Source organism: Armigeres subalbatus, chromosome 3, assembly GCF_024139115.2.
Source record: "Armigeres subalbatus isolate Guangzhou_Male chromosome 3, GZ_Asu_2, whole genome shotgun sequence".
NCBI lineage: Eukaryota > Metazoa > Arthropoda > Insecta > Diptera > Culicidae > Armigeres > Armigeres subalbatus.
Window position 1 is genome coordinate 205047091 of NC_085141.1, and position 27134 is coordinate 205074224.

The 27134-nt window shown below is 41.2% G+C and overlaps 1 protein-coding gene across 2 annotated transcripts in view; it reads right to left on the minus strand.

The window, feature by feature from the left end:
• The window catches only part of LOC134227208 (metabotropic glutamate receptor 2-like), a 33019-nt gene extending 16915 nt beyond the window's left edge, over positions 1-16104 (minus strand). Inside the window, exons 1-4 of one of the 2 annotated variants that reach the window (XM_062708554.1) lie at positions 15676-16104; positions 1122-1932; positions 806-976; positions 55-199 (exon numbers count right to left, since the gene is read on the minus strand). In XM_062708554.1, coding sequence (XP_062564538.1) covers positions 55-199; positions 806-976; positions 1122-1877 — 1072 coding nt within the window. In that variant the 5' untranslated portion in view covers positions 1878-1932; positions 15676-16104. Of the gene's footprint in view, positions 1-54; positions 200-805; positions 977-1121; positions 1933-15259; positions 15368-15675 lie in introns of those variants that run through there. The other variant, XM_062708555.1, reaches the window with a different exon arrangement.
• Between the last annotated feature and the right edge of the window lie 11030 nt (positions 16105-27134).

Below are 27134 nucleotides of genomic sequence, written 5' to 3' on the forward strand. Positions count from 1 at the left end.
AAATGAGTGAGTTATAATGAATATGGTTCGACATTTTACGCGAGGGTTACCCACCTTTGGCTCTTGGTTTTGTGAGCAATTTAATCACTATGTTATCATAAGCGATTTTCTCTGCCACACCTGAATCTTTAACTAATTTCTCCTTAATCGCTATACATATTCCGTGTTTGGCAAGTAAATCATCTAACTCTTCAAAAGCCTAGAAAATACAAAGGTAAGGTAGGTATGTTAAAATAAAACAAGTTCGATTTTTAGCCAAACTAGATTAAGTATTACGAAGGCTTCTAAATTGAAATTTTCCACTTTTGGATGGAACAACACTTTTGCACAAACAACAATCATTGTACCACGCGCCTCCATGCTTTATGCACTTTATACTAAAATGTGAAAAATATACGCGTGGGCGTTGCTTTTCAAGAAATGTCAGTGAAAAGGCGTTTTTCCTTCATGAGATTCTCGGCAACACAACCTCACCACCTATTGCCTTTTTCGCAATTTGCACAGAATTGCATATTCTCGAAACGTACACCTAACCTGCTGCTGTTAATCTTTCTTACAATTCTGTATAAGCACCTAACAAAATCGGTAAACAGCGCATAGCAAATTGCTAGATTCTTATACACTAAATATAAGCTTGCAAAATCGTAAGCTTTTTTTAACAACATTATCTGAAAATCAGACATATAGTGTGGCTGGGTGTATGCATTACTCTTATCAAGCGCGAATTAAAACCAAACTGAATATATTGATCAAAGACCTTTGATAACACTGCACAAACCCACAAATTATCACATGAAGCACTTACCTTTATGCCATAGTTACTTTCCTCGTAGATTATAGATATATAACTCCAGCCCAGTTGCCGAACGATGTCTACTATTGCCTTAACTTGATAATGGTCAGAAGGTATGGTTCGAGAAAAGTATTCGAATCGCTGTTTATTGCTCAATTCAGGACTAGTGGAAAAATATGACACCTGCGATTGAAAAGAAGTTGAATAGATGTCGGAAATATGTAAAACGAAGGTACAGTTTTTCTGATAATAATTCAAAATTTTCTGATTTGAGCACATTGATTAATTGAGTATAAACTGCGTAAAACTATAATGCATGTTTACTCACTTGTGGAATCCTAAAAAGTCGTAGCAGATTGGCCACTTGGATGGAAGTCACTGATGAAGCAGCTCCAACCACACCAGAAATCACTTTCTTCTTGTGGCCTTTGCTGCTGCAATTGTTGTAGTCGGTTGCTTCGTCTATATTGCTGATTGACCCTTTGATGAAATCCACCGCCATCTCTAACCCGTAAGTGTCCTTGTCGCAATCGTCTAGAATGTGGGCCCCAATGGTGACGTTGGGTATGAGGTTGTCGACGTTGATCTTGTCCAGCGTGTACAGCATAGTTTCCAACGCTTGTATGCCACCTTGTGGCATGATAGGCCCACATGTTACGGAATCCTCTCTGGAGTGCACCATCATCAGGCCACCCAGAATTAGGTCCCCTTCAACGACAGCCTCTCGCTTAACCGGCCAGTGGATAACATGGGGTTGTTTGGTGTTGTTTCGTTCCTCTACGATGGCATTCCCACCGTGGCGTACGAAGTATCGATTCCTATGGAATTGCTGAAATCCGTGCCGTTTGTGCTTCAACGTAAACATGCTTTGGCATAGATAATTCTGGACATGCCGGCTGCTTTTGTTGCCGTGTTTCTCGACAAATTTTATCTCATGGCCACAATCATCAAGATTGTAGTAATGGTACCTTTGGTGATTTCTATTAAAACCATGGTGTAACAATTCTCGTCCATTGACGTTTAACACATAGCTCAACAAACATAAGATAAAATCAACATTGATGATCAACACCAATTGCTTCATTTTCTAATCTATGGAGACGCTTGGTGAGTTGCACATGATTGAAATGTCGGATAATCTGTAATAGAAAAACACAATGTGAGTTCAATAAATAAAATAATGAAAATAAGCTAGGTGTATTGTCTTCTTCTTCAATGAATCTACATTCCAACTGGAACTAGGCCTGCTTCTCAACCTAGTGTTCTACATATAAGCATTTCCACAGTTATTAATTAAAAGCTTTTCGATTCCCGCCAATTGCATGAATATGTATCTTGTGTGAAAAACACAATGAATACACTATGCACAGGGAGCGGAGAATGCTCCCCACCTGAAAACATCTTTGGACCAGACCGAGAAACGAATTTGTCATCTCCGGATTGGCAATCATACGCCTTTGCTCGCAAGCCTAACTGGAGGCCCCAGCTATGTCGACGGTTTCGTGCAATACAGGCACAACTCGAAAACTGCAAATGTTCAGAAAAAAATGTTCCAAATTTTTGGCTCAAAAAAGAAACTGATGCTAGGTTCGGATTCCACCGATCTTTCTACATGTGTTGAATTTTGTATGTTCCAGCAACAAAACTTCAAAAAATCTAACTTTTCGAAAAATCGGTCAATTTTGAAATGTACATAACTTTTGATTTAGAGTTACGACCTGAGTTTTTGGCAGGCGAAACTTTTTGCAATTTTCCGTGCTTTGCCATCAAAATACCAAAACGAAAAATTTAGGTTGTGCTAGGATCACTGAATCTTAGTAAGATGTCGGGGTAAATATGACCCAAAACGGAGTTTCAAAAAAGGATATTTTTTTAACTGGAGAGTCAATCGTTCTTATATTTCTTGACTTTTAATATTTTATGGAAATCAAGCATTTGACATGAGAAAAGTATTTTAAGGTGCAGTAACAGTATCGACCCCACAGAACTAATTGTGAATAAGATGTTGCGGTCATATTTGACAAAGAAATGTAAAAGTTTAGAGAACAGTTTACATATCGTATGACTGACTATGCTCAAATTTGGCCTAAGCATTCTTTGCATATCCAAGAATATTGTGACCAAATTTTATAAAATTTGGTCGACAATAACCCCCCTGCCAATAATAGAACAAAACCTGCCAAAGCCGTCTTTCCCCTTCTTGACCGGCCATTAACCGGAAGCTCAACGTTCACCAACAATTTTTTCGCTGTTTTCTTTCGAGAGTAGTTACATTTATATATCATCATCACAATGTGTCTGCAGCACCCCTAGGGGTTCATAGGGCCAACGTAAAAGATCTCTATCCAGGACGCCTGCTAGCCTTGACCTTCACCCAGGTCAGATTCCTGTCCACCTGTCCTTTATTTACTTTTGATGCCACGTCGGCACGAGCCCCTGGGTCTGCCTCTGCTGCGATGTCGTGCCGGATCCCAGTCCAGCGCTTGCTTGCAAATTTCGTCTCCGTTCTTTCACTCATTCAACGATTTTTTCTGAGACCCGCCGTAGAGAAGCGTTCGACCAGGTCGATCAGCCTACTCTGCATATAAGAGCGCTGTTGCACTAGTAGAGTAATACCATCAGCCAAATCGAAGTCGTTTAGATTCAATTCATTTATTAAATAAATTTAGCTTACATCTAAACAGATAACACTGAATCAACAATTTGACGCCACAATACACGGTTCGAGGCCGCCTTTCTCCATCCTCGAATGCGTCCCACGCTCGCCAAGTCGTTCTGTATCTGGTCATACCACCTCGCTGTTCGGCATTCTTGCAACATGCCCTGCCCATCGTACCCTTCCGGCTTTAGCTACCTTCTGGATGCTGGGTTCGCCATAGGCTGGGCGAACTCGTGATTCATCCATCGCCGCCACACACCGTCTTCTTGCACACTGCCAAAGATGGTTCTAAGCACCCGCTTCTCGAATACTACGAGTGCTTGCAAGCCTTCTCAAGCATTGTCCCCGTAGAGGACTACCGGTCTTATCATCGTCTTGTACATGACACATTTGGTTGGCACAGTTTCTTCTGGAGCCCGTTGTTGGCCCGACTTCCACAGATGATTCTATTTATTTATTTATTACCAGACTAAAGCCCGAATGGCCTGTGCTGTACATAAAAGTCTTCTCCATTCAGCTCGGTCCATTGGCTGCACGTCGCCAACCAAGCAGTCTGCGGAGGGTCCACGCGAATTCTTCAACCACCAATACAAACTCGTGATGGGTGGCTTACGTTGTCCTCTCATGAGCCTCCTCCTCTCATGTACTTCGTCTTCGACTTGTTGATGACTAGTCCAATCCTTTGAGCTTCGCTTTTCAGTCGGATGTAGGCTTCCTCCATCCTCTCAAAGCTACGTGCCATTATATCAATGTCGTCGGCGAAACCAAATAACTGGACGAACTTCGTGAAAATCGTACCACTCGTGTCAATCCCTGCTCTTCGTATTACTCCCTTCAAAGCGATGTTGAAAAGCAGACACAAGAGATCATTACCTTGCCGTAACCCTCTGCGCGTTTCGAAGGGACTCGAGAATGCCCCTGAGACTCGAACTACGCACATCACCCGATCCATCGTCGCCTTGATCAACCGTATCAGTTTATCCAGGAATACGTTTACGTGCATTAGCTACCATAGCTGGTCCCGATCTATTGTATCATATGCGGCTTTGAAGTCGATAAATAGATGATGTCTGGGCACGTTGTATTCGCGATATTTCTGCAATACCTGACGTACGGCGAACACCTGATCTGTGGTAGAGCGTTCACCCATAAATCCCGTCTGGTACTGCCTTACGAACTATCTTGCAATTGGTGTTAGTCGACGGCATAAAATTTGGGAGAGTACCTTGTAGGCGGCGTTCAGCAATGTGATTGCGCGGTAGTTGCTACAATCCAGCTTATCGCCCTTTTTGTAGATAGAACACATGCCACCTTCCATCCACTCCTACGGCAGAATTTTATCCTCCCAAACCTTGGCAGCGCTCTAGCCAGTGCCTCACCACCGTGTTTGAACAGCTCTCCTGGTAATTGGCCAACTCCAGGGGCTTTGTTGTTTTTCAGTCGGCCGATCTCCTGGAGATTCAGAGCCGGAAGTCGTATGGCATGCGCGCGTGCTCCTAGGTTCATTACCATACCGACACCGTTGTCTGCCACATCGCCATTCAGGTGCTCTTCGCAGTGCTGCCGCCACCTTTGGATCACCTCACGCTCGTTTGTAAAAAGGTTCCCGTTTATGTCCTCACACATATCGGGCTGTGGCACGTGGCCCTCACGCGAACGGTTTAACTTCTCATAGAACTTTCGTGCGTTATTCGCGCGGTTCCTCCGTCTCTTCACGGTCTCGATCTTCCTGCTGGCGCATTTCCTTCCGAAAAATCGAGTTTTGTCTGTTCCGCGCCTGTTTGTATCGTGCCTCGTTCGCCATCGTGCGGTATTGCAGCAATCTCGCCATGCTGCGCCACGCTTCTCTCCAACTAACTGCTCACATTCGCCGTCATACCAGTCGTTTCTCTGATCCGGGCGCATCGCTGCGCGTAGTCTACCGTCTTGTAGCCGCCCAATGTTTAGCCCGCGGCGGACGACTCCGACGCGTGTTGTACATCGTCGAGAGTTTTGAGCGCAGACATACTGCAACGAGGTAGTGGTCGGATTCAATATTCGCTTTGCGGTAAATGCGTACGTTCGTGATGTCGGAGAAGAATTTACCGTCGATTAGAACGTGGTCGATTTTCCGTTTCTTGATTAGGTGATTTCCATGTGGCCTTGTGGATATTCTTGCGTTGGAAGATAGTGCGTCGGACTACCATTCCGCGGGAGGCTGCAAAGTTTATGCATCGTTGGCTGCAAAGTTTATGCTCCTGATGCAGACTATCAGGTTCGATGACCGGTCTATATATTTCCTCCCTTCCTATCTGAGCGTTCATGTCGCCGATAACGATTTTGACGTCCCGCGATTGGCATCCATCGTATGTCTGCTTCAGCTGTGCATAGAACGCTTCTTTCTCTCGTCGAGTTTCCCTGGGCAGTGCACGTTGATGATGCTATAGTTGAAGAAACGGCCTTTTATCCTCAGCTTGCACATCCTTTCGTTGATTGACTGCCACCCAATCACGCGTTGGTGCATCTTGCCCAGCACTATGAAGCCGGTTCCCTGCTCGTTGGTGGTGCCACAGCTTTGGTAGAAGGTAGTCGTTCGATGCCCGCTTATCCACACTTTCTGCCCTGTTCAGCAGATTTCCTGCAGCGCTACGACGTCGAAGTTGCGGGGATGTAATTCATCGTAGATTATCCTGTCGCAACCTGCGAAGCCTAGTGACTTGCAGTTCCATGTTTCAAACTTCCAATCGTGATCCTTTATTCGTCACCTAGGTTGTTGCGATTGTATCGAGTCGTATTATCTTCTATGCCGTTCGTAATGGTTGTTTTTATAGGCGGCTTATTGGACCTGCGCAAACCTCATGTCTCGTCGGAGGGCCGTCGTGTCAGGTCTGTTCAGCGTTCCACTTAGCACCAGAACCTGGGCTTGTGTGCTTTGAGCGGCACACGGTCGCTTTGGTGGAGCTTATTTGCGGATACATGCAGCTTTTTATAGAAGTTCAACAGAGCCTACAGTCAAACCCCACTACATCCTAGGCAGGCAGCGCAACTCGCAGATGGCATGGGGGGATCGTCAAGTCCTTGGATATAGTCCCTGCTGCCCTGGCAGATGACGCGCCTTCGTATTTCACGACTAACATTATTATCAGCCGTTGGTATGGATCCAAGGTAGACAAATTCATCGACCATCTCGAAGGTATCCCGTCTTTCGTAACACTACTTCCCAGGCGGGCCCTGTCGCACTCGGTTCTGCTCACAAGCATGTACTTTGTCTCCAATCCATTCATTATCAGAACAGCTTTTGTTGCTTCACGTTTCAGGCAGGTGTGCAGTTCTGCCACCTTTGCAAATGTTCGGCCGACAATGTCCATTTCGTCCGCGAAGCAAATAGATTTACTGAATCTGATGAAAATCGAAACATACTTAGCTGGTAGTGTAGCCTGGGCACTGTTGTCCTTCTGACATCATCTAGATTGGAGGGTGGGGTTCGACATCGGGCTCTGTTGAACTTCTATAAAAAGCTGCATGTGTCCCCAAGCAGGCCTTATCAAAACGACCGTGTGCCGCTCAAAGCGCACTAGCCTAGTCCTGGTGTTGGGTGGGACTTTAAACAATTTGACCCAACTGATCGAGCGTCTGTTCACCAAGGAGGTGCGGCTCAAACAGCGTCTGTTCTGGCATTCAGCGGCTGAGTATGAAATGCTATTCCCCGGAAGCTATACCTAAGATGGCAGCCCCATCCCGGTGGATAGGGAACCTTGAGCCTCGCCTTGGGCCAACAACCTATTGTTCCCGAAACATCAATTTGTTCGAGAATCCGATAATGAAAGAATACGGACTGATTTTACGGCGACGACTCTTAGCGCGAAACAACGGATATGAATAGGAACATGGAACGTTTTAAACCCTAGCCCAGCAGGGTAAATTGGCACAACTTGGCAATGAGGCACACCGCATGAAGCTTGAGATCCTGGGACCGAGTGAAATCCGTTGGCCAAACTTTGGAGAACACAGAACGCCGTCGGGACAAGTTCTGCTATACTTTGGTTTACGAGGTGAACACGCTCCCCGGCATCGCGGAGTTGGTTTCCTACTAAGCGCTCAGGCACACTCTGCGCTTATGAAGTGGGAACCTATAAGTGAAAGAATAATCGTTGCCAGATTTAGAACACGGGTCAGATACCTTACTATAATCCAATGTTATGCGCCAACCGATGCTGCCGATCTGCAAGATAAAGAGAACTTCTACAGCCAACTCAATGCCGTCGTAGATAGAATTCCGAAGGGTGATATCAAGATCTGTTTGGGCGACTTCAATGCGAAGATCGGATCCGACAACTCGAACCATGAGCGCATTATGGGATGCCATGGTCTCGGAGAAATGAGCGAAAACGGAGATTTTTTCGCAGAATTTTGTGGTAATAACGACATAGTGATCGGGGGATCGCTCTTCCCTCATCGACCGGTTCACAAGGTCACGTGGGTCTCCCGTGACGGCTTTACAGAAAATCAAATCGACCACATCTGCATCAGCCGAAAATGGAAACGGAGCCTTCTTGATGTACGGAATAAACATAGTGCCGATATCGCGTCTGATCATCACCTCCTCATCGGCGAAATACGCCTGCGCATTGCGCGAATTCGTCGGCAGGAGGACGATTCAACACACGCCGACTGGAAGTTGCCACGGTGAAACAGTCCTTCGTTGAAGAACTGGTGACGCGTGCTGCAGATATTCCGGAAGGTGGCAGCGTGCAAGACCAATGGACCGCCATCAAGAATGCTTTCATCGCCACCAGCCAAAAAAACAATCTGAGCGAACTGCGCACCCGGAGAAAACAAACCGATGATACCTGGAGAAAGATAGCGAAACATGGTGTGTATCAGTGGAGAACACTCAACGGCTGCAGGTGTTCATTAACAGATGCCTGCGGTATATAATTCGGGTCTGGTGGCCTCACAACTGGATCTCAAACAACGAGCTCCATCGTCGTTGTCACCAGAGGCCGATAGCAACAGAAATTCGGGATCGGAAATGCGGCTGGGTCGGCCACACTCTACGTAGGGGCGGAAACGAAATCTGTAAACAAGCATTAGACTGGAACCCAGCGGGACATCGCAGCAGAGGCAGACCCAGAGGCTCATGGCGGCGAAGCTTTAATAAAGACATAAAAGAAGTCGACCAAAATCTAACCTGGCAACAGGTTAAAGTGAAGCCGGGCAACGCTCAGGATGGAGATCTTTCAAGTCGGCCCTTTGCACCGCCGGAGGTGTACAGGATTCATAAGTAAGTAAGGAAGTAATCAGGGTCAAATAGACAGAAATTCATTGTTATGTATAAGGGAGTGTCTTTGGTTGAGGGCCTAGTTTCGTGTTACGCTCAAAACTTTATTTCAAGTCAAAATTCTGCAGTAATATTAACATCAATTGAAAGCTACACACCTTAGCTACATTTTCTCCGAAGTAACTATATTGGTTTACACAAACGGAAAAAAGGCTACTAATATGAACTGTTGATTTATGATCAAATAAATTGTAAAATTGTATTTTGTAAATTGTATCCGATTTTGGGTCAACTTCAAAAAAGCCTCTAAGATATGAATGGTGAAAATATGAAGTAAAATGCTTATTAGTTAATGAAAAAACACTTTTATTTAGTTCAGAATCCTTCAGTGACAAAAGGCACAAAATGATAGCTTTTAATGGCAAAAGAAAATTATTCTTCATAATGCTGTGCCGTTGTAAGTATTGTTCCCTTCACGCCTGTGAACCCTTTCATTTTAATATATCTATTCTGTATGAAATATGTAAGAGACATTAAAAAAATCGTATCGAAGCACAGCGCTGTTAGCGATCAATGTTGATCAAAATAGTGACGTTAGTGACCAACGCTGACGGAAAAAATAGTGACTTAGTGGCAAGTAGAAACAGTAACTTTCAAATTCAGTTGCAGCGACAAAAGTTGATTTTTAAGGCTCCCCCAGATCTAAGCGATTTCATCGTCGCGACGGCGACAAGTAGACGCCGCGATTCTATCGTTGGGTCGCTGCAGGCAATGGTCTACTTACGTTTCCATACAATAGAGGTAATAAACTATAGAGGAAGATTGTCGCTGTCGTCACTGGCGAAACATCTTTTGCTGACGAAGATAGGGCACTAAATGTCAACAAAGGAAAAATCAGCACGTTTTGACAGATAGGTACCCAACATGTTTGGGAACGATAACAAAGGGAACCGCAGCGACAATCGTCTTCTATAATTTATTACATCTATTTTCCATACCAACGGCGGCAGAATCGCTGTCGCCAAGATGTAGAATCGCGTCGCATTTGTTGTTACGTGTGCACGTAAAATGTACCTGAAAATTCATGTGGAAACAACGTTTAGATTATTTGGAGTGTGGGGAAACCTTTATGCGGAAAGGGAACTTTTTATGATAGAAAACTATTTAATTAATTCTTAAGCTTAGAATTATTTCGACTCACCAAGTTTATGAGTCTACTGTAGGAATCTCTGTTGTTGTGGAAAACTTTAGCAACGTTATTAAGAATTTTAGAAAATAACTTTCTTTAGAAAACTTAAAAAAATGGTTCTTCTTTTCAAAGTATATTCATAGAGGGAAATGTTCCTTTTTTTCATTTCACTGAACAGTGAACATATCGACGGTTTCGTGCAATACAGACACAACTAAAAGACTGAAAATTTTCAGAAATCAAATTTTGAAATACATATTACTTTTGATATATTATGAATTTCGACCTGGGTCTTTGTCAGGTGAAAGTTTATATCATTTTCCTTGTGCCGATCTTGCACGAAATTTTCGATACATTCACATGTTCATATTACATCGAAACAAACAAATACAAAACAAATTTCATCGTTACTTTTTGCTAGCTGCACAAAAAATCACAAAAATAAGAACCAAATCAAATTCCTTTTCATTGCTTTGTTTTTCATGGAATTGTAGTAGCTATGGGATGACGCCCAGGAGCAATATCCCAACATTATGAAATCTCGCTTAACTTTTCAAAAGGTCCTAAGTAACATTTTTTTCATGATTTAATTTGAGTATTGCAATCAAACATGAAATACGTTGATTGCATTATTCAGATTAAATCATGAAAAAAATGTTACTTAGTACCTTTTGAAAAGTTAAGCGAGAAATCATGAATTTTATGCACATGAATGGATAATACTATGTTCGCCCTAGGGCCTTGTAACATGTTATTTGGCTATCTTGATGAGCTTTCTTTTGTCGATAATTTGGATAACATGTTATTCAGGCCGTATAGGAATGGGCGTTTTTCGGGAAAATATCGATACTGCCGAATCGATGTTTTTATTGTCGAAATATCGATGCCGAAAAATATCGGCGTTGAAACATCGACATTCCGATAGGGTTTCTTACCCCATTCCCGGCCTAACATGCATACGACTGCATTATTTAATTGATATTTATGACAGGAAGCAACTTTTTCTGAATTTCGTGGGCCGTGCAGTACTGCAAAGGGGTTCACTTCTGATTAAAAATAGCATTTCTTGGTAAATATCGTTAGAAAAAGCTTTCATTTGATTTAAATTAATGATGTGCAGCACTCATTTCAGTCATAGCGATTGCATATCCGGCCCACATCCAACCCAGTTTCCGGCCTAAACAAAATTTCGCTTAATCTCTCAACATCTTACTCTCATTCTCTCTCGGGACGGAAGAAAATGCGACGTAAACAAAAATATGCACGTTCAACGCCGACATGATGCCAGATGGTATTATTTATAATAATTTTTATTTGGTTGAAAAGATATATTCACTCATCCAAATTACTTCCAAACGCTTAAAAACTATACTTGTTTCACTTTTTGAAATCGAGAGAATTAATTATAAATGATAGCGTTATGATAGCGTCAACTAATGAGATAGTTTTCCCATAAACGATGAAGAATTTTTTTCATACTAAAAAATATTCCTGGCCTTCTGGCAGCACGGTGCGGCTAGAAGTTCTTAGGCCGGAGTGAATTTTTGTTCGGTTTGAGGATACATTTTTAAATATATTCTAATATGTTTATATTAGTTCTAGTGAAACGAACAAATAGAAAAGATTAAAGTGCGCGAGTTTAGAATTATTGTGTGGTGATTAACGGATTGAAGCAATGATTGTATCGAGAACTGTGACGATTTTCAGGTAGGTGTTTATATGAAAATACCGTTTTGTAAAAGTGGAAAGATTCACTTTGGCTCAGTGGTGTAGCAACGGAGAGCGAATGTTCGGAATCTACATTTTTATTTTCTATAATTGGACCAATTAGGACTGAAATAAATAGCTGGAAAATATTGAGTATTGTGCGAAATAAATGGGAGACTTTTTACAAGTTATCAATCATAAACCTACGGCTTCCAAAAAGTATGAATCCTTAGTTTTCTGTGCAGTGAGCCGGGAATCGGGTCCATAGGCCCAAGTAGTGATTTACCCTATATCGATACGTCCGAAAAATTAGAAGGACGAGCAAAAAAAATAAAAATGGGGAGGCTTCCCATTTCCCATTTCAGGTCATCAAATCACGCATCAAAGTTTCGCTGTTTTCAACAGATTGTGTCTAATGTGCTACATTTTTACTTTTGTTAGGATAAAGGGCCCAATAGTGGACACCCAACCAATAGTGGACCCTCCAGCCATTTTTGCATTATTTCAGCACAATGTAAACATTTTGCTATGAAATTCCATCGGGAGAACCTACCTTACAGTTCTATGATTTGATTACATGTATTGGAAATGATATGAAAAGTAAAAATAGATGATTTTTTACAATTCTATAAAAAATAAACACGAGAGTGTCCATTAAAGGAATATTTTGGAGGGTCCATAATAGGGAAGAAGAACGTCCCGAAACGGAACATAAAAATCAAATGAAGTGTCGACTATAGGGAAGCAATTTCCTATTATGGAACGTACACACGGTCAAGCAGTTCGACCAACATTGACTCCACCTCCCGTTTATTCAAACATCCATGAAGTTTTCCCAACAGCGGCACGAACAATCAATTTATTCGACCAACAATATCACACACGAATGACCGAAGCGCCAACTTGAGCACCAACCATCAAAAAAATACATGGGAGTTTGTGCAACTTCACTACAAATGCTCAAACATGTTCGGCGAACCTTGACTCCACCCCCGACAACTCAAACCAAAATCAAACCGTTTTAATTTTTTCCAACCGAGCCGCCAACTGTCAAATGGTTGTTCGAACAACTTCACACACGTTCCAACAAAGCAGCAACCGAAGCGTTTTCTTGGGGGTAGAGTCAATGTTCGTCGAACTGCTTGACTGGTGTGTACGTTGCATTATGGACCCCCAGGGGGTCTACTATAGGGCGAATTCAGTCAGACTTTAAAATGTTAATTTCAAGTATTTGCGTGTTTCATGTATGGATCGTGAAGAGGAGATGCGAAGCTTGATATTAGATATCACGCAGAATTAATATTTTGAAAATTTCCACTCCTTATGCCAGGAAGAGCAAAATTTCGCTACTAGGGGGTCCACTATTGGGCATTTTACCCTATATTACGGATCATGTTATCATCATCATATGTTATTTGGCTATCTTGATGAGCTTTCTTTTGTCAATAATTTGGATAACATGTTATTCAGGCCGTAGTGCGAACATGGTATAACTTACTAGTAAGCATAGTAACATAGTGGCCGATGAAAATTTAGGAACTTTGAGAAGAATAAATCTAAGATGGCTTTCCGCGGTTTTTATCATGGGGTTCATCAACAGATGTCCGGTTCATAATTCGTGCCTGGTGGTCTCACAACTGAGTTTCAAACAACGAGCTCCATCATCGTTTGCACCAGATGTCGATAGCAACAGAAATTCGGAATCGAAAGTAGGACTGGATCGGCCACACCTTACGTAGGAGCGGAAACGAAATCTGTAAACAAGCATGATACTGGAACTCAGCGGGACATGGCGCAGAGGCTCATGGCGGCGAAGCCTCAAATAAGAAATGAAAGAAGTTGACCAAAATCTAACCTGTCAACAGGATTAAGGCGATAGCTGGACATCGCTTAGAATGGAAATCTTTTATTTCGGCCCTTTGCACCACCGTGTACAACACCCACAAGTAAGTAAGTAATTGTTTTGTTTTGTAATGTACTTGTAAGGGCAACCAGAAGCGTTGTAGAAGCTCTCCATCGCAAAAAAAGACTATAAGAAATCTGTTTGCATAAAAATGGCCAAAACTTTTTTTCAAATCGCTTTTTCTCAAAATTGCGCAAGATTTTCCTTTGGAATCTGAAAATATACATCCCAAATATGATATTCGCGGGAAATGCTAGGAAAAATGTGCTGAATTTCAAACTATTTATTATCTTATTATCTTGATTTTATTATATTGATTTTTTTTTCTTTTTCATATTACGATTGTTATTAATACGATATGATAGGTCTTTTAATTACCTTTACAATGCTTTATATGGTATTGTCTCAGAAAAAAAACTTTTAAAATGGTGTGAAATGATGCAAGATTTTGATGTTTTCTGCGTTATTTACCTTCTCTCAACTTTTATAACTAATATCTCAATAACTATAACTCGTAGGGATCTGAAATTGTTGGGTTTTCTTATCTTATGTATCTACTTTAGAAAAAAAAGTGAAACAATCATTGGTGAAAGACGATTTTTCGGTATTCCCCGCCTAAATAATTTTTTATTGATACCTTTAAATATTTACTTTGATTACTAATAGAGGGCACATTATAGTGTCCTATCTTTAAAGAGCCTTAAAAACATCTTATTGGCTCGAAAAAATGAAGAAAATATGTTTGTCCGCCTGCCTGCCGCCCGGGGAATAATATAGATCAGAACTTGATCTTTTTATTATAATTAACGTTCACATGAAATACATGAAACAGGAAAAGTGTTTTTTACAGTCATTTGTGAAAAAAAATCAAATGGGTTTTTGGTTTTTTATTATTTTTTATCTTGAAAGTATTTTTGAGAAATCTTACCATTAGCATATTCGAATTTGATATTATATTCAACTTTTATGACTTAATGAACCTGAACTACACGATTTACTTTACCATCTTGTCCCACTGTACAAAGAGACACAGCAAATTAATTTTATTGAAATAGTTTTTCATAATTATGTAGAGATTGATGCACTTGATGCAATCATATATTTCAAAGCAAATCCAATAAATGAGGATCTGACTAAATTTGTTCTTTTTTCAATACTGCTGTTAATCCTCATCAATTTACTATACGACCACGTTTTGCCGTATAATTGCATTTGCTATGTTCAAACACATCACACTTTGCACGTTTTTGAGTTCAGCAGCGAGCTGTGCACGAATGCTTTGCCGCTCTACGAACAGAAGATGCCAATAAATGAAAGGCATCTCATCTTCTGATATCATTAATAAATCTGACACGGAGAACAGCGCTGCAAAAATGATTCGAATGATCCATCTGTTTGGCTTTGTATTTCCGTACTGATAAGAATCAAATGACCGAATTTGTTACCGCACAGTTCCCCTTTCAATCTCGCATCATCCATTTCGATATATCCTTGGGATGAATATTGAACATTTTTCTTCGTACATGGTTTCTTATCGCAGCCACTTCAGGGAGCCGCTTTGTTCTTATCACACAATCGCACTCTCATACAAGGACTATAAATTTTCACGCCAAAATGTCTGAGCTGATATCATTGTCTCTTAGATTTGCTTTGTAGCTGCAGAAAACTCTCATTTCAGCATCCTTTTTCATGATAATTGATAACACGACATTCACAAATAGAAACGAATATGCCAAGGAAGTACTCACCTATTGAAATTACAGAATACATTTAGTTACAACAATCGAACAGGAAAATGCGTTTCAAGAGAAAATTTTCGGAAAATTTGTGAACTGATAAGACTGATCACCTCCCAGTTTATGTGTTCTTATCATCTTTGTTAGTATATAAGAGCTCTCCTACGGTATGGAAAACGCTTTCGTCCTATGTGTAAACACTCACACAAAAAGGATATCAAGGACGCATGCCCGGACAAGTTCACACTTTCTTCGGCATTATGTGCATGCAATTTTTATCAGTTTCATGAATTGTAGTTATCTCACATTCCTTTACATAAATTTGATAACTAACCGAAAGCGAATTATATTTCACATTTTCTAATAAAACTTTATTAATGTTTGATGTCCAAGGGGTTTGTAAAACATGATTAAAGAAAACACGATACCTTAAGCTTATCAGTACTGCGAAAACCGCATATGGAATGCAGATGATTTTTTCTCGAGCTTCCGTAACATTTTCTTATCACTGAGTCTCTCTATCACTCACACCAACGGACTTAATAACATTAAAAATAGGTAAATCCTTGCAAAACCGACAAAACATAAATGATGCTCAGGTCTAATCAGAACGTTATTATAAAACGACTCCGGAAAAAAATATCTGCACATCTAAACACCGCTGCACCTCGATAAGGAAAATGATTGTTGTTTTGATCGATACGATGATAAAGGACTCAGACTTTTCTACGCACACATCTTTGGAGGGGCTAGAGCTTTTCACGCTTTACACGTGATGCTGGAGCTTTTCTTTGCCAGCATACAAATTCCTCTCATACCTAGTTGCTGGAACATGTGCAATGTGTAAATGCAACAAACAGAGTCGCATCGGATTACCGAACAGGTTATACTGTAGAATAAGATAAGAAATAAATTATTATTATCTTGGTTAAGGATGATTTATAGAAAACGTGTCACGGGATTTGGTCACCCATGTATTTTCAAAGGGGTGGGAATTTCGTTGTTCCGTGCCCAAATCGCTCTCCTTTAAAAATGCATGGGGGACCGAATCCCGTGACACGTTTTTCGAACTGTAAACCAGCCTTTAGTCGTAATTCAGTGATTGGGTCATCTTTTCGACCTAGTAGTAGTAAAATTCTTCTTTATTTAAACATTTTTTTGTCCTACAATTATTTTTAACATGTACAGTGATCGGCCGGCTTGGCCCTCCAATTCGATTTTAATTATTATTATTATTTTTATGTTGTTACTTAATTTTTAAAATATAATGTATCATGACGGTCTTCAGGAGGCGCTAGTATGTTTTTTTTTTCAATTTGATAACCTAACTACTATGTACACTAATATTTAGAATAAAAATTAGATAACCTAGATTGGAACTAGCGCCCTAATTGGAGCCTGATCCGAATGCAAGCAACGGACCCTAAACTTTTCTTTACACTCACCAAAGCGTTCATGTAAGGTTTTTATTCCGGCCAGACGGTGGACCTCGGATGTTCTTGTCCTGGGAGGGGTGTTGAGGATCATCTTCATGAATTTGTTTTGGACCCGTTGAAGTTTGAGGTGGTGAGTTTTAGCGCAGCTCTCCCAGACCGGCATGCCATATTCGATCACAGGGAGAATGATTTGCTTGTAGACAGCAAGCTTATTTTTCAGGGACAATGACGACCGGCGGTTGATCAAAGGGTACAGAAGTTTCAACAAAACGTTACACTTTGTCACCGTTTTGTCAACCTGTTGCCTGAAAATAAGCTTGCTGTCGAGGGTCAAGCCAAGGTAGTCGGCCTCATTGGCCCAAACCACAGTCGTGCCATTGAGGATGATTTTACAGTCCCCAGGCGGAACATATCTAGGGGATTTGGAGTGGGGGAAAATGATGACCTGGGGCTTCGCCGCGTTGATACAGATCTTCCAGCTGGTGAGGCATCCAGGCCTCGTTGGAGTTTTGCCACTAGAGCTCTGATCACTCTACCGTTGTAGACGATGGAGGTGTCATCTGCGAACAGAGAATGCCGCCTTCTGGAGGTTCTGGCATGTCGGAGGTGAACAGATTGAAAAGCAGGGGCCCGAGGATACTGCCTGGGGGGACGCTTGCGGCGATGTTGTGCGCATTGGAACTCGCCCTTCTGATTGAGAACCGGAATGTCCTTGCCGACAGGTAATTGTTGATGATTTTCACCAGGTAGCTGGGAAGATTGTAGCGTTGTAGTTTGTACACCAGGCCATCATGCCATACATTGTCAAATGCCTTCTCGACATCGAGTAAGGCCATGGCGGATGTTTTTGAGACAAACTTGTTCCGTCTGAGGACGTTGGTAACTCGAGTCAGTTCGTGTACGGTTGACCGACCGCGTCGGAAACCAAACTGTTGCTCGAGCAATATGTTGAGATTTTCGACAGACTCAAGTAACTGGTGATGAATAGCTTTTTCGAATATCTTGGATAACCCTGAGAGAAGGCTGATGGGACGATAACTTCTGGGGGACGTGATCAGTCAGGTTTGTTATGTAGAGGTCGAGGGTTGCGTAGAGACCGGACCGACTCAGCCGAGTGGGGGAATCCGGGCTCAAGATCGTGTAGTGGCCTTCCTCCATGTCGTTGCTCCAGATGGTGCCGTTTCGATTGCCGCGACTGTTGCCCCAGGCTTGATGTTTGGCATTGAGGTCACCGGCAATGATAAACTGACCTTGCCTCCGCTGAGCTGGAAGCTTGGAAGCAGACGACAGTTGATGTTGTAGCGAAGAGCGATGGCCACACCGCCTCCCCTGGTCGGCCGGTCGAGTCGCACGATGCGGAAGTCCGGGATGTTGACGTTCACCTCCGGTTTTAGGTGCGTTTCGGTGATGAACGCCACGTCTATTTCCTTCTTCTCAAGGAAATCCTTCAGCTCAATTATTTTGCTCTTTAGCGAGCAAGCGTTCCAGTTGACCAGGCCCACCCTAGAAGCCATTTTCAATGATGAACATGCCAAGAGTGAAGACCTGGTCGAAGCGGGTTTTGCAGCCGCGCAGCCGAGTGGCGAACTGCGCGAAGATCGGCATCAGTTGTTCCGGAGTGTACAGCGGGTCAGATTCTTCCGGTGGGACGGCTTCGTTCTCCGACTGCCGACGGAACCCAGGAGGAGGGAGCGGGGGCCATTCGCTGGTGGATGGTGCCGACGATGCTGGAGCTTGGACCGATGCAGCTGCCGCTGCCAGTCGCGGCTGTAGCGGTGGGAGTATTGGAATCACACGACGGGGAACCGGGATGGCTGGAAAGTTCACCTCGTTGATTACAGGAACACGGTTCTTCTTCGGAATGGTCCTGGTGGAAGCCTTCTTCCGGATTTCCAGGAACTTGGCTCGCTTTGGGCAGCCCTTTGTGGTGTCCCGATGTTTGTCGCCACAGTTGGCGCACTTGGGATCGGCCACCTCCATTTTGTCGCACTCGTCAGTCGGATGGGGTTCGCCACACTTGTTGCAGTGCGGCTTCATGCGGCAGTTCCTGGTACCGTGCCCGAAATTGAAGCAGTTGGTGCATTGCGTGACATCGCGGTGCACTGGCCGATATCGCTCCCAGTCAACGACGTTGTAATTTATAACGCCGACCAGCTTCAGGTCCTTCCAGTAGGGACGTTCCGATACTTTAGATATATCGGAATATCGATATTTTTGTTTCGATATCCGATATTTTTGTATCGATATTTTTCTTTCAATATATCGGTCATATCGATATTTTTGCTTCCGATATCGATATATTGAATCAGAATAAAGTAACGCAAAAATAACAATTGTATTGTGTTTTGTTAAAGAAAATACTTCAAACTGGATCGAAAATGTCGTATTTTTAATGGTTAAGAGGATTTTTCTCGGTAGGATGGTGTGAGGTGTGCACTGCCATAACAAATAGTTTTGGCAACTCGACACTTTGTATTGATGGTTGGGCAAGATCTGTCATACCACTGGTCCTTGAATTCTTATGCGAATTCAATGATATATTTGACGTGTTCCTATGACTAATTAGATAAATTTACTATAGAAATTAGGAAGTAATTTGTGGAATTTAGAATTTAGAAGAATTGGAAAATATTTAAAAATTACTTCGAAATAATTCCCCGTAGGAGTTAAAGAGAATTCTCTTAAGGACATTTCTCACGGAATCCAAAACTAAATGCACTCGCGTTTTCAAGGGCACACCACACCACAGCAATGCACAACTTTAATTTTTTTTAATTCACGCATGCTGCGATGCAGCAAAGCCGAAATAATAAAAATTACAGTTGTGCGTTACTTCAGTATTAAGTGGTGTGTCCTTAAAACGCGAGTAGATTTAAATTTGGATTCCGTGAGGATTGTCCTTAGAATATATCTACGAGGAAATTCTGAGGAGATAATTTTGTGTTGTCAAGAATCAGAATAAGCCGAGAAGAAATATAGAAAAATTGTCAGTGGAATTTTAGCAAATTTCTTGAATCTTTAGTTGATTTTTCGAACGAACGGAAAATAGTGAGGTCAGCAGCAGATTGGATTAAGTAATAGAAAAAAATCTATTCTGATCATTATTGTAAAGAGATAACGCGGTAATACGATAGTAATTGAATAATTACAACAAAAAATATACTAAACATTTTAATTTTTTAAATATCATATGATTATTCGATATATCGATATTTTCATTCCAATATATCGGTGATATCGATACTTTGATTCGATTATCGTATCGAATCAAATATCGATATTTTGAAGTATCGGAACGTCCCTACCTTCCAGGTAGTGGAGTCGTGCTCCAGATGGATCAGGTAAAGCTGGTCGCGAATGAATCTCATTGCCTTGTCGTGACGAGCGATCTTGTGGACGGCTACTGGCTTCAGTCCGCAACTTTCAAGCTCTGCTTGGAGCTCCTTCATGTCGTGAAGTTCTCGCAGCAAAGCCTTTAGCGGCTTCGTGCCGGGGTGGTCATGAGTGTAGTACTCATACTTGTGGACCTCGAGGAACTCCACGACGGATTGATGATGGTCCCTATTTGCCGGCATCACTTTCACGCCCTCGCTGCAGAGCCGAAAAGTACATTTCAGCCCCTTAGCGATCAACTGGCGAATTTTTAGGCGTAAATCCGGCGGATCGCCCTTCACAAACACGGGCGGGGACTTCTCCTTCCGCTTCGGTTGCACCTGCGGCAGCTGCGATTGCTGCTTCTTCCTCTTTTTCGGCGGATTGCCGGCGTCATCAAGCGGCAACGGCGAGAACACGTTGCTCTGAAAAAGCTGCTTGGAGGGGTTACCAGCGCCTCCAAGAGCAGTGCGCTTAGGCACTTTTCCAGCGACCGAATCGGCCACCGAGTCTCCCATGACGGGTCCAGGAGAAAATAACGCCAACGCGACGAAGCGAAAACGTAAACCGCGAACGAACGAGAAAAAACACTTGGAAAAAATGCGCAAGCAAAAAACACGTCCGTACGTGCTGCTGTCTCGAACTGGAATGCGTTAGCATCTTTTCGACCTAGCTAATGACTATAGAGCTTGCTGACGTTTAATCATCTTTCTCTTTCAAGTGCATAGGCAGAATAGGATTTGTTTTCATCGGGAAACGTTTCCCGATGAAAACAAATCCAATCCTTCCCATGCGCTTGAAAGAGAAAGATGATTAAACATCAGCAACCCTTATGTAGATATATTGTTTTTTGGATTTTGACAGTGCTTTTATGCTGGGCCGTGGCCCAACAACTATGAAAATAGTTAAAATCGCTTGAACATAGCTTCCACGGGTGCCGATGACAATCTACCGCTAGTCAAGATTACGATATAGTGAAAATAGCTGAGAAAAGTTAAAATAATTGAAGCACCAAGCGCTCGGTCGGTTCAAATGCATCACTTAAGCTTTTTCGATGTTTCCACGTATATAAACAAGAGAGTCGAACCATTTCAACGTGTATATACAAAATATACAAAACTAGCTAACTTTTACAACGATCTCCTACTCAGAACAACAAAGTTTTTATGATTTTCTAACGCATTTAAAATCAGACCGCATCGTGCTTTCGTGCTGTGCGGTTCTTTCTCTCTTTGCGGAAGGAAGTTTTTAATACTACCCGAAGCTATTTTAATTTCAACGGTGCTTCTTAGCGCTATTTGTACCCACTGATCCCGTTACGATCTTTGCAAGGACCCGTGCCTTCGTTTTACGTTGGACCCGTTTGCGGAAGTAAAATTCCGACAAGCGGTGGTAATCCTGCAGGGACACCGTTCTGGGAAAAAACCTCTTAGAAGGTCACGTCTCCACGCTCAGCCATGAGCATTAATAAAAACAAGAGGAAGGGGGAGTCTCTGAATTCTCACTTCCTTCAAAGAAACAAGGTTTCAAGACCGTCCTGCCAAAGCGCGGAAAAAATAGAAGGAAGCTGGAGAATTCAGATATTCCTTCTAACTCTAATATCGGAAATAATTCTTCTCCAATCGAACTGAGCAATCAGTTCGATTTGATTAATGATGAAATTGAGCAAATCGAATATACCTCTGGCCCAGGTGATTCGATTCATGCGAAAAAGCAAAGGATTCCGCCAATTGTGGTATCTGTTGCCGAGTTTTCTGGCTTCCGGAATGAGATTTTGAGTAACATTCAGGGGATCAAGGTTTCATTTCAGATTGCTAGGAAGGGTGACTGCCGCGTTTTGCCGGGATCCTTTGACGATCGCAAACGTCTTCTTCAGTATTTAACTGAGAAGCGCCATAAATTCTTCACATACGACGACAAAACTGAGCGATTGTTCAAAGTCGTCTTGAAAGGTCTCCCCAGTGATGATAAATCACTGGATGAGATTAATTGAAATTTCTCAATTACTTGGATTTTCACCAGTCCAAGTAATTAAGATGAAAAAGAAATCCCACTCTGGTACTTCCCAGAGGGCATTTCTCAAGAATTTTATTTAGTTCATTTTAACAAAAGTGAACTAAATAATATGAAAAGTTTGGAAAAGGCCTGTATTATGTCCCATGTCCGTGTTACATGGGAACATTTCCGCAGGCCTGGGGGAAATTTCCAAAACCCCACCCAGTGCCGTAAGTGCCAAAAGTGGGGTCATGGAACCAAACATTGTCACATGGATGCTAAATGCATGATTTGTGGTGGAACCTCTCACGCCAAGGACACATGTCCTGTGAGAGAAGATTCCAATAAATTTAAGTGCGCAAATTGTGGGGGGAATCATAAATCCAATTTCTGGGAATGCCCTTCACGTAAAAAAGTTTTGAATTCCCGTGCAAAATTGATGACGGGAAATTCCAATCGGATCCCAGATTCGACGGGTAGAAATTTTTCAAACGCTCAAATTTCGAAACCGGTTACCGGTCGAGCAATTCATACCCACCACAATTCACAAACAAATTTTGCCGCTCGTCAACGGGTAGCAAGCACTTCAGTAAATTCCAATTTTTCGAATGTACCTACGTATGCAAACATCGCTGCTGGTAGACAAAATACCCATGGTAGGTTTATACCCATGTCCCAACGGAAAATAATGGTCATGTTGCCGATTCAGGTAGCATGACTGCTTCCGACTTTGATTTTTTAACTGAACAATTGCATCACATGATTGATGCAATGTTCAAAGCAAATACCATACCAGAAGCTGTTCAGGTTGGTATAAAGTACACACAAAAGAATTGTTATCGGACTCCGTTTTAATGGATCTAAATAATTGTGTGAAAGTTCTAAATTGGAATGCCCGCTCTCTAAAGGGTAAGGAAGATGAATTATTCAACTTCCTAACAGTTCATAATGTGCATATTGCCATTATAACTGAAACCTATTTAAAACCAGGACTCTCCATTAAACGAGATCCAAATCATTTTATCTACAGAAATGATCGTCTTGACAGCGCCTGTGGTGGGGTCGCCATTGTCATCAATAGACGTATCAAACATAAATTATTTTCTTCGTTTGAAACCAAAGTTTTTGAAACCTTGGGAGTTTCTGTTGAAACAAATTTTGGCCAATTTTCCTTCATTGCAGCCTATTTGCCTTTTCAATGCAATGGGCAGCAAAAGAATTTGTTGAAAGCTGAAAGCTGAAATTCTGACTCGCAACAAATCAAAATTCTTTGTAATTGGTGACTTCAATGCCAAACACCGTTCATGGAATAATGCTCAAAGCAATTCCAACGGCAACATTTTATTTGAAGATTGTTCTGCGGGATATTTTACTTTCCAATATCCCAATGGCCCAACTTGTTTTTCATCCACTCGAAATCCTTCGACAATTGATTTGGTTTTAACGGATTCAAGTCAGCTGTGTGGCCAATTGGTAACTCATGCTGAATTTGACTCTGATCACCTTCCTGAGACGTTTGAAATCTCACAAGAAGCCATTTTTAATCCAATCAGCTCTACTTTCAATTATCATATGGCTGATTGGGGTTTATATAAAACGTATATCGATAGGAATTTTGATGTTGATATTCCTCTCGATACCAAAAGTGATATTGATAATGCTCTCGTATCTTTGACAAATTTAATTGTCGAAGCCAGAGGCATTGCAATTCCTAAATGTGAAATTAAATTCAACTCCATTATTATTGACGACGATCTTCAGCTACTGATCCGTCTTAAAAATGTGAGGCGAAGGCAATACCAAAGAACTCGCGATCCCGCGTTGAAAGTTATTTGGCGAGATTTGCAAAATGAAATTAAAAAACGTTTCGCTATTCTGAGAAATACCAACTTTGAGAATAATGTCTCGAAGTTGGATCCCAGTTCGAAGCCCTTTTGGAAATTAACGAAAATTCTTAAAAAACCTCAAAAGCCAATTCCAGCGCTTAAAGAGGGAAATAAAATTTTATTAACAAATGGCGAAAAGGCTCAAAAACTTGCTCAGCAGTTCGAGAGTGCCCATAATTTTAGTCTAGGTCTCACTAGTCCAATTGAGGATCAGGTTACACGAAGCTTCGAAGACATTCTCAATCAAGAGAATGTTTTTGACCCTTCGTTGGGAACTAATTTGGATGAAGTGAGATCTATTACTAGAAAATTTAAAAATATGAAAGCCCCGGGTGATGATTGTATTTTCTACATACTTATCAAAAAACTTCCTGAGAGCTCTTTATCCTTTTTGATTAATTTATTTAACAAATGTTTTCAATTGGCATACTTCCCAGATAAATGGAAAAACGCCAAAGTTGTTCCAATTTTGAAGCCGGACAAAAATCCAGCTGAGGCTTCTAGTTATCGCCTAATCAGTTTGCTTTCTTCAATAAGCAAACTGTTTGAAAAGATTATTTTAAATAGAATGATGGTTCATATTAATGACAATTCTATTTTTGCTGATGAGCAATTTGGTTTTCGTCATGGGCATTCAACCACTCATCAGTTATTAAGAGTTACGAACTTAATTCGGCTCAACAAATCTGAAGGATATTCGACTGGAGTTGCTCTTCTTGATATAGAGAAAGCATTTGACAGTGTTTGGCATGAAGGTTTGATTGTAAAATTGATGAATTTTAATTTTCCTCTGTACATTATTAAACTGATCCAAAATTATTTATCAGATCGCTCACTGCAGGTAAACTATCAGAATTCTAAATCTGACAGATTACCTGTAAGGGCTGGTGTCCCCCAAGGCAGCATACTGGGGCCCATTTTGTATAACATTTTTACTTCTGACTTACCTGATTTACCACCAGGGTGTCAAAAATCTTTGTTTGCAGATGACACAGGTCTCTCAGCCAAAGGGCGAAGCCTTCGTGTCATTTGTAGTAGATTGCAAAAAGTTGGGATATTTTCTCCACTTACTTGCAAAATGGAAAATTTCCCGAATGCTTCCAAAACTCAGCTTATAATTTTCCCACATAAGCCGAGAGCTTCTTATTTGAAACCTTCTAGCAGACATATTGTCACTATGAATGGGGTTCCAATTAATTGGTCTAGCGAAGCTAAATATTTAGGACTTCTGCTAGATCAAAAATTAACTTTTAAAAATCACATTGAAGGCCTTCAAGCCAAATGTAACAAATATATTAAGTATCTATATCCACTTATAAACAGAAAATCAAAACTTTGTCTTAAGAACAAACTTTTGATTTACAAACAAATTTTTAGACCTGCCATGTTGTATGCTGTGCCAATATGGACTAGTTGCTGCAATACCAGAAAGAAGGCACTTCAGAGGATTCAAAATAAAATTCTGAAAATGATTCTGAAGTTGCCTCCGTGGTATAGTACCAATGAACTTCATAGAATTTCTAATATTGAGACATTACAACAAATGTCCAACAAAATAATTTCCAATTTTAGACAAAAATCGTTGCAATCTTCTATTGCAACGATTAGCTCCTTGTACCATTAGTATAAATTAGGTTAAGTTTAGTTTAAGTTGAAAACATTGTAATTCCTACATGGTTCAATTCAACCAAAGGGACAATTCTAACTGCCAGAGGCAATTGAAATGCATTAATAATAACTAAAAATATAACATAGCAAATAAGGATGATAGTGTTAAGAAAACACGGAACACCTAGTCTAAGAGATGAATGCATGTATTAGATAATTAGCAAATAAAAAAAAAGAAAGAAAAAAAAATAAAAAATAAAAAAAAAAACGCATTTAAAATCTTCTATATAATAAAAATGAGTTGAGATTTCCTTCCTGACGATTTAACTCGCGAACGGGTTGACCGATTTGCAATATTTTTTCCCTAATCGATTCGTTTTGGGAGTCGCGAGGTTTGTATATGCAAAAGGTTGATGAATTTAACGGAAAAATGTAAAAAAAATCATTAGAAAACAATTTTGGGTCAGCTGTTGAGGAAAACAAAACAAACGCACGGAAATTGATCTAGAGTGCGGTGCTGCAAATACTTCATTGTGACGTTTGCAACACCCGGGCAAAGCTGGGTTTCTTACGCTAGTATGTTATGTTATAAAAATGAGCCTGGGGCAAAACGCCCGAATGGTGGTGTAAAATGACTCAATTACATGTGAAATAATGGTGAACGCATGGTTGTTTGTTTTGTCTTAATGGATTGGGTCGACAATCTTACGGGTGAGGTAAAAGATTCGCTAATCGTTAAATTTGAGTGATAATTAAAGGATTTTGCTCATGTTTTCCACTGCAGCTCAACAATGAATAACTAATATTGAATTGTAATAATAATATCCGTTAATTAATGTGACATGTCCTAATGTGATAATGCCCTACAAAAGATTATATGCGTGATTTTATGAGTGAGGCCATTTTGCCCCGGGGGTGCATTATGCATTGTTCTCCCCTATAGGTACATGGGCAAGAAGAATTGAAGAGAAAGGTAATGAATTGGGGATCCGAATGGTTCCGATGCAAATGTTAACCCGCGAAAATGTTTACATTTGATAACAGTTGAATGAGAAGAATCGTGGTTGGTCTCTTGGGCTGAAATTAGAGACTTGAACCGACAAACCAAAAATGCGACATTTGTTATTTTGTTTTCTTTATTTATGGGAATGTCTTACTTCAAATAGCAATGGGAGGGGTGAACTCCTGTAGGGGTGCAGAGTCCGAGATTTAATGAATACAAAGCTTACTAAGAAACGACTAAATGTATGAAGAAAACACACAAGGTGGGGTAAGATTGTAATATAAAAGTGGTACAATGCTAGTGAAGTTGATACGAAGAGGACACCCATTTGTGGCTACCAACAATTTCCGAGTAGTGGAGGAGTAAAGTGATCAAATCGTTTATGAAAGAAGAACATAGGGATGGCGGTAGAATCAAGACTCTTTTAAGGCTTCACACATATATTTACATACGATATACCTTCACAATCCTACTTATGTTGGTCGTACAAACCGTGTTGTCCGGAGCAAAACCGAATGTAATGTAATATACCAGTCCGCTCCCTGAACACAGGTCGGCCGTACGCACTTCTTCCTCGATTGCACACA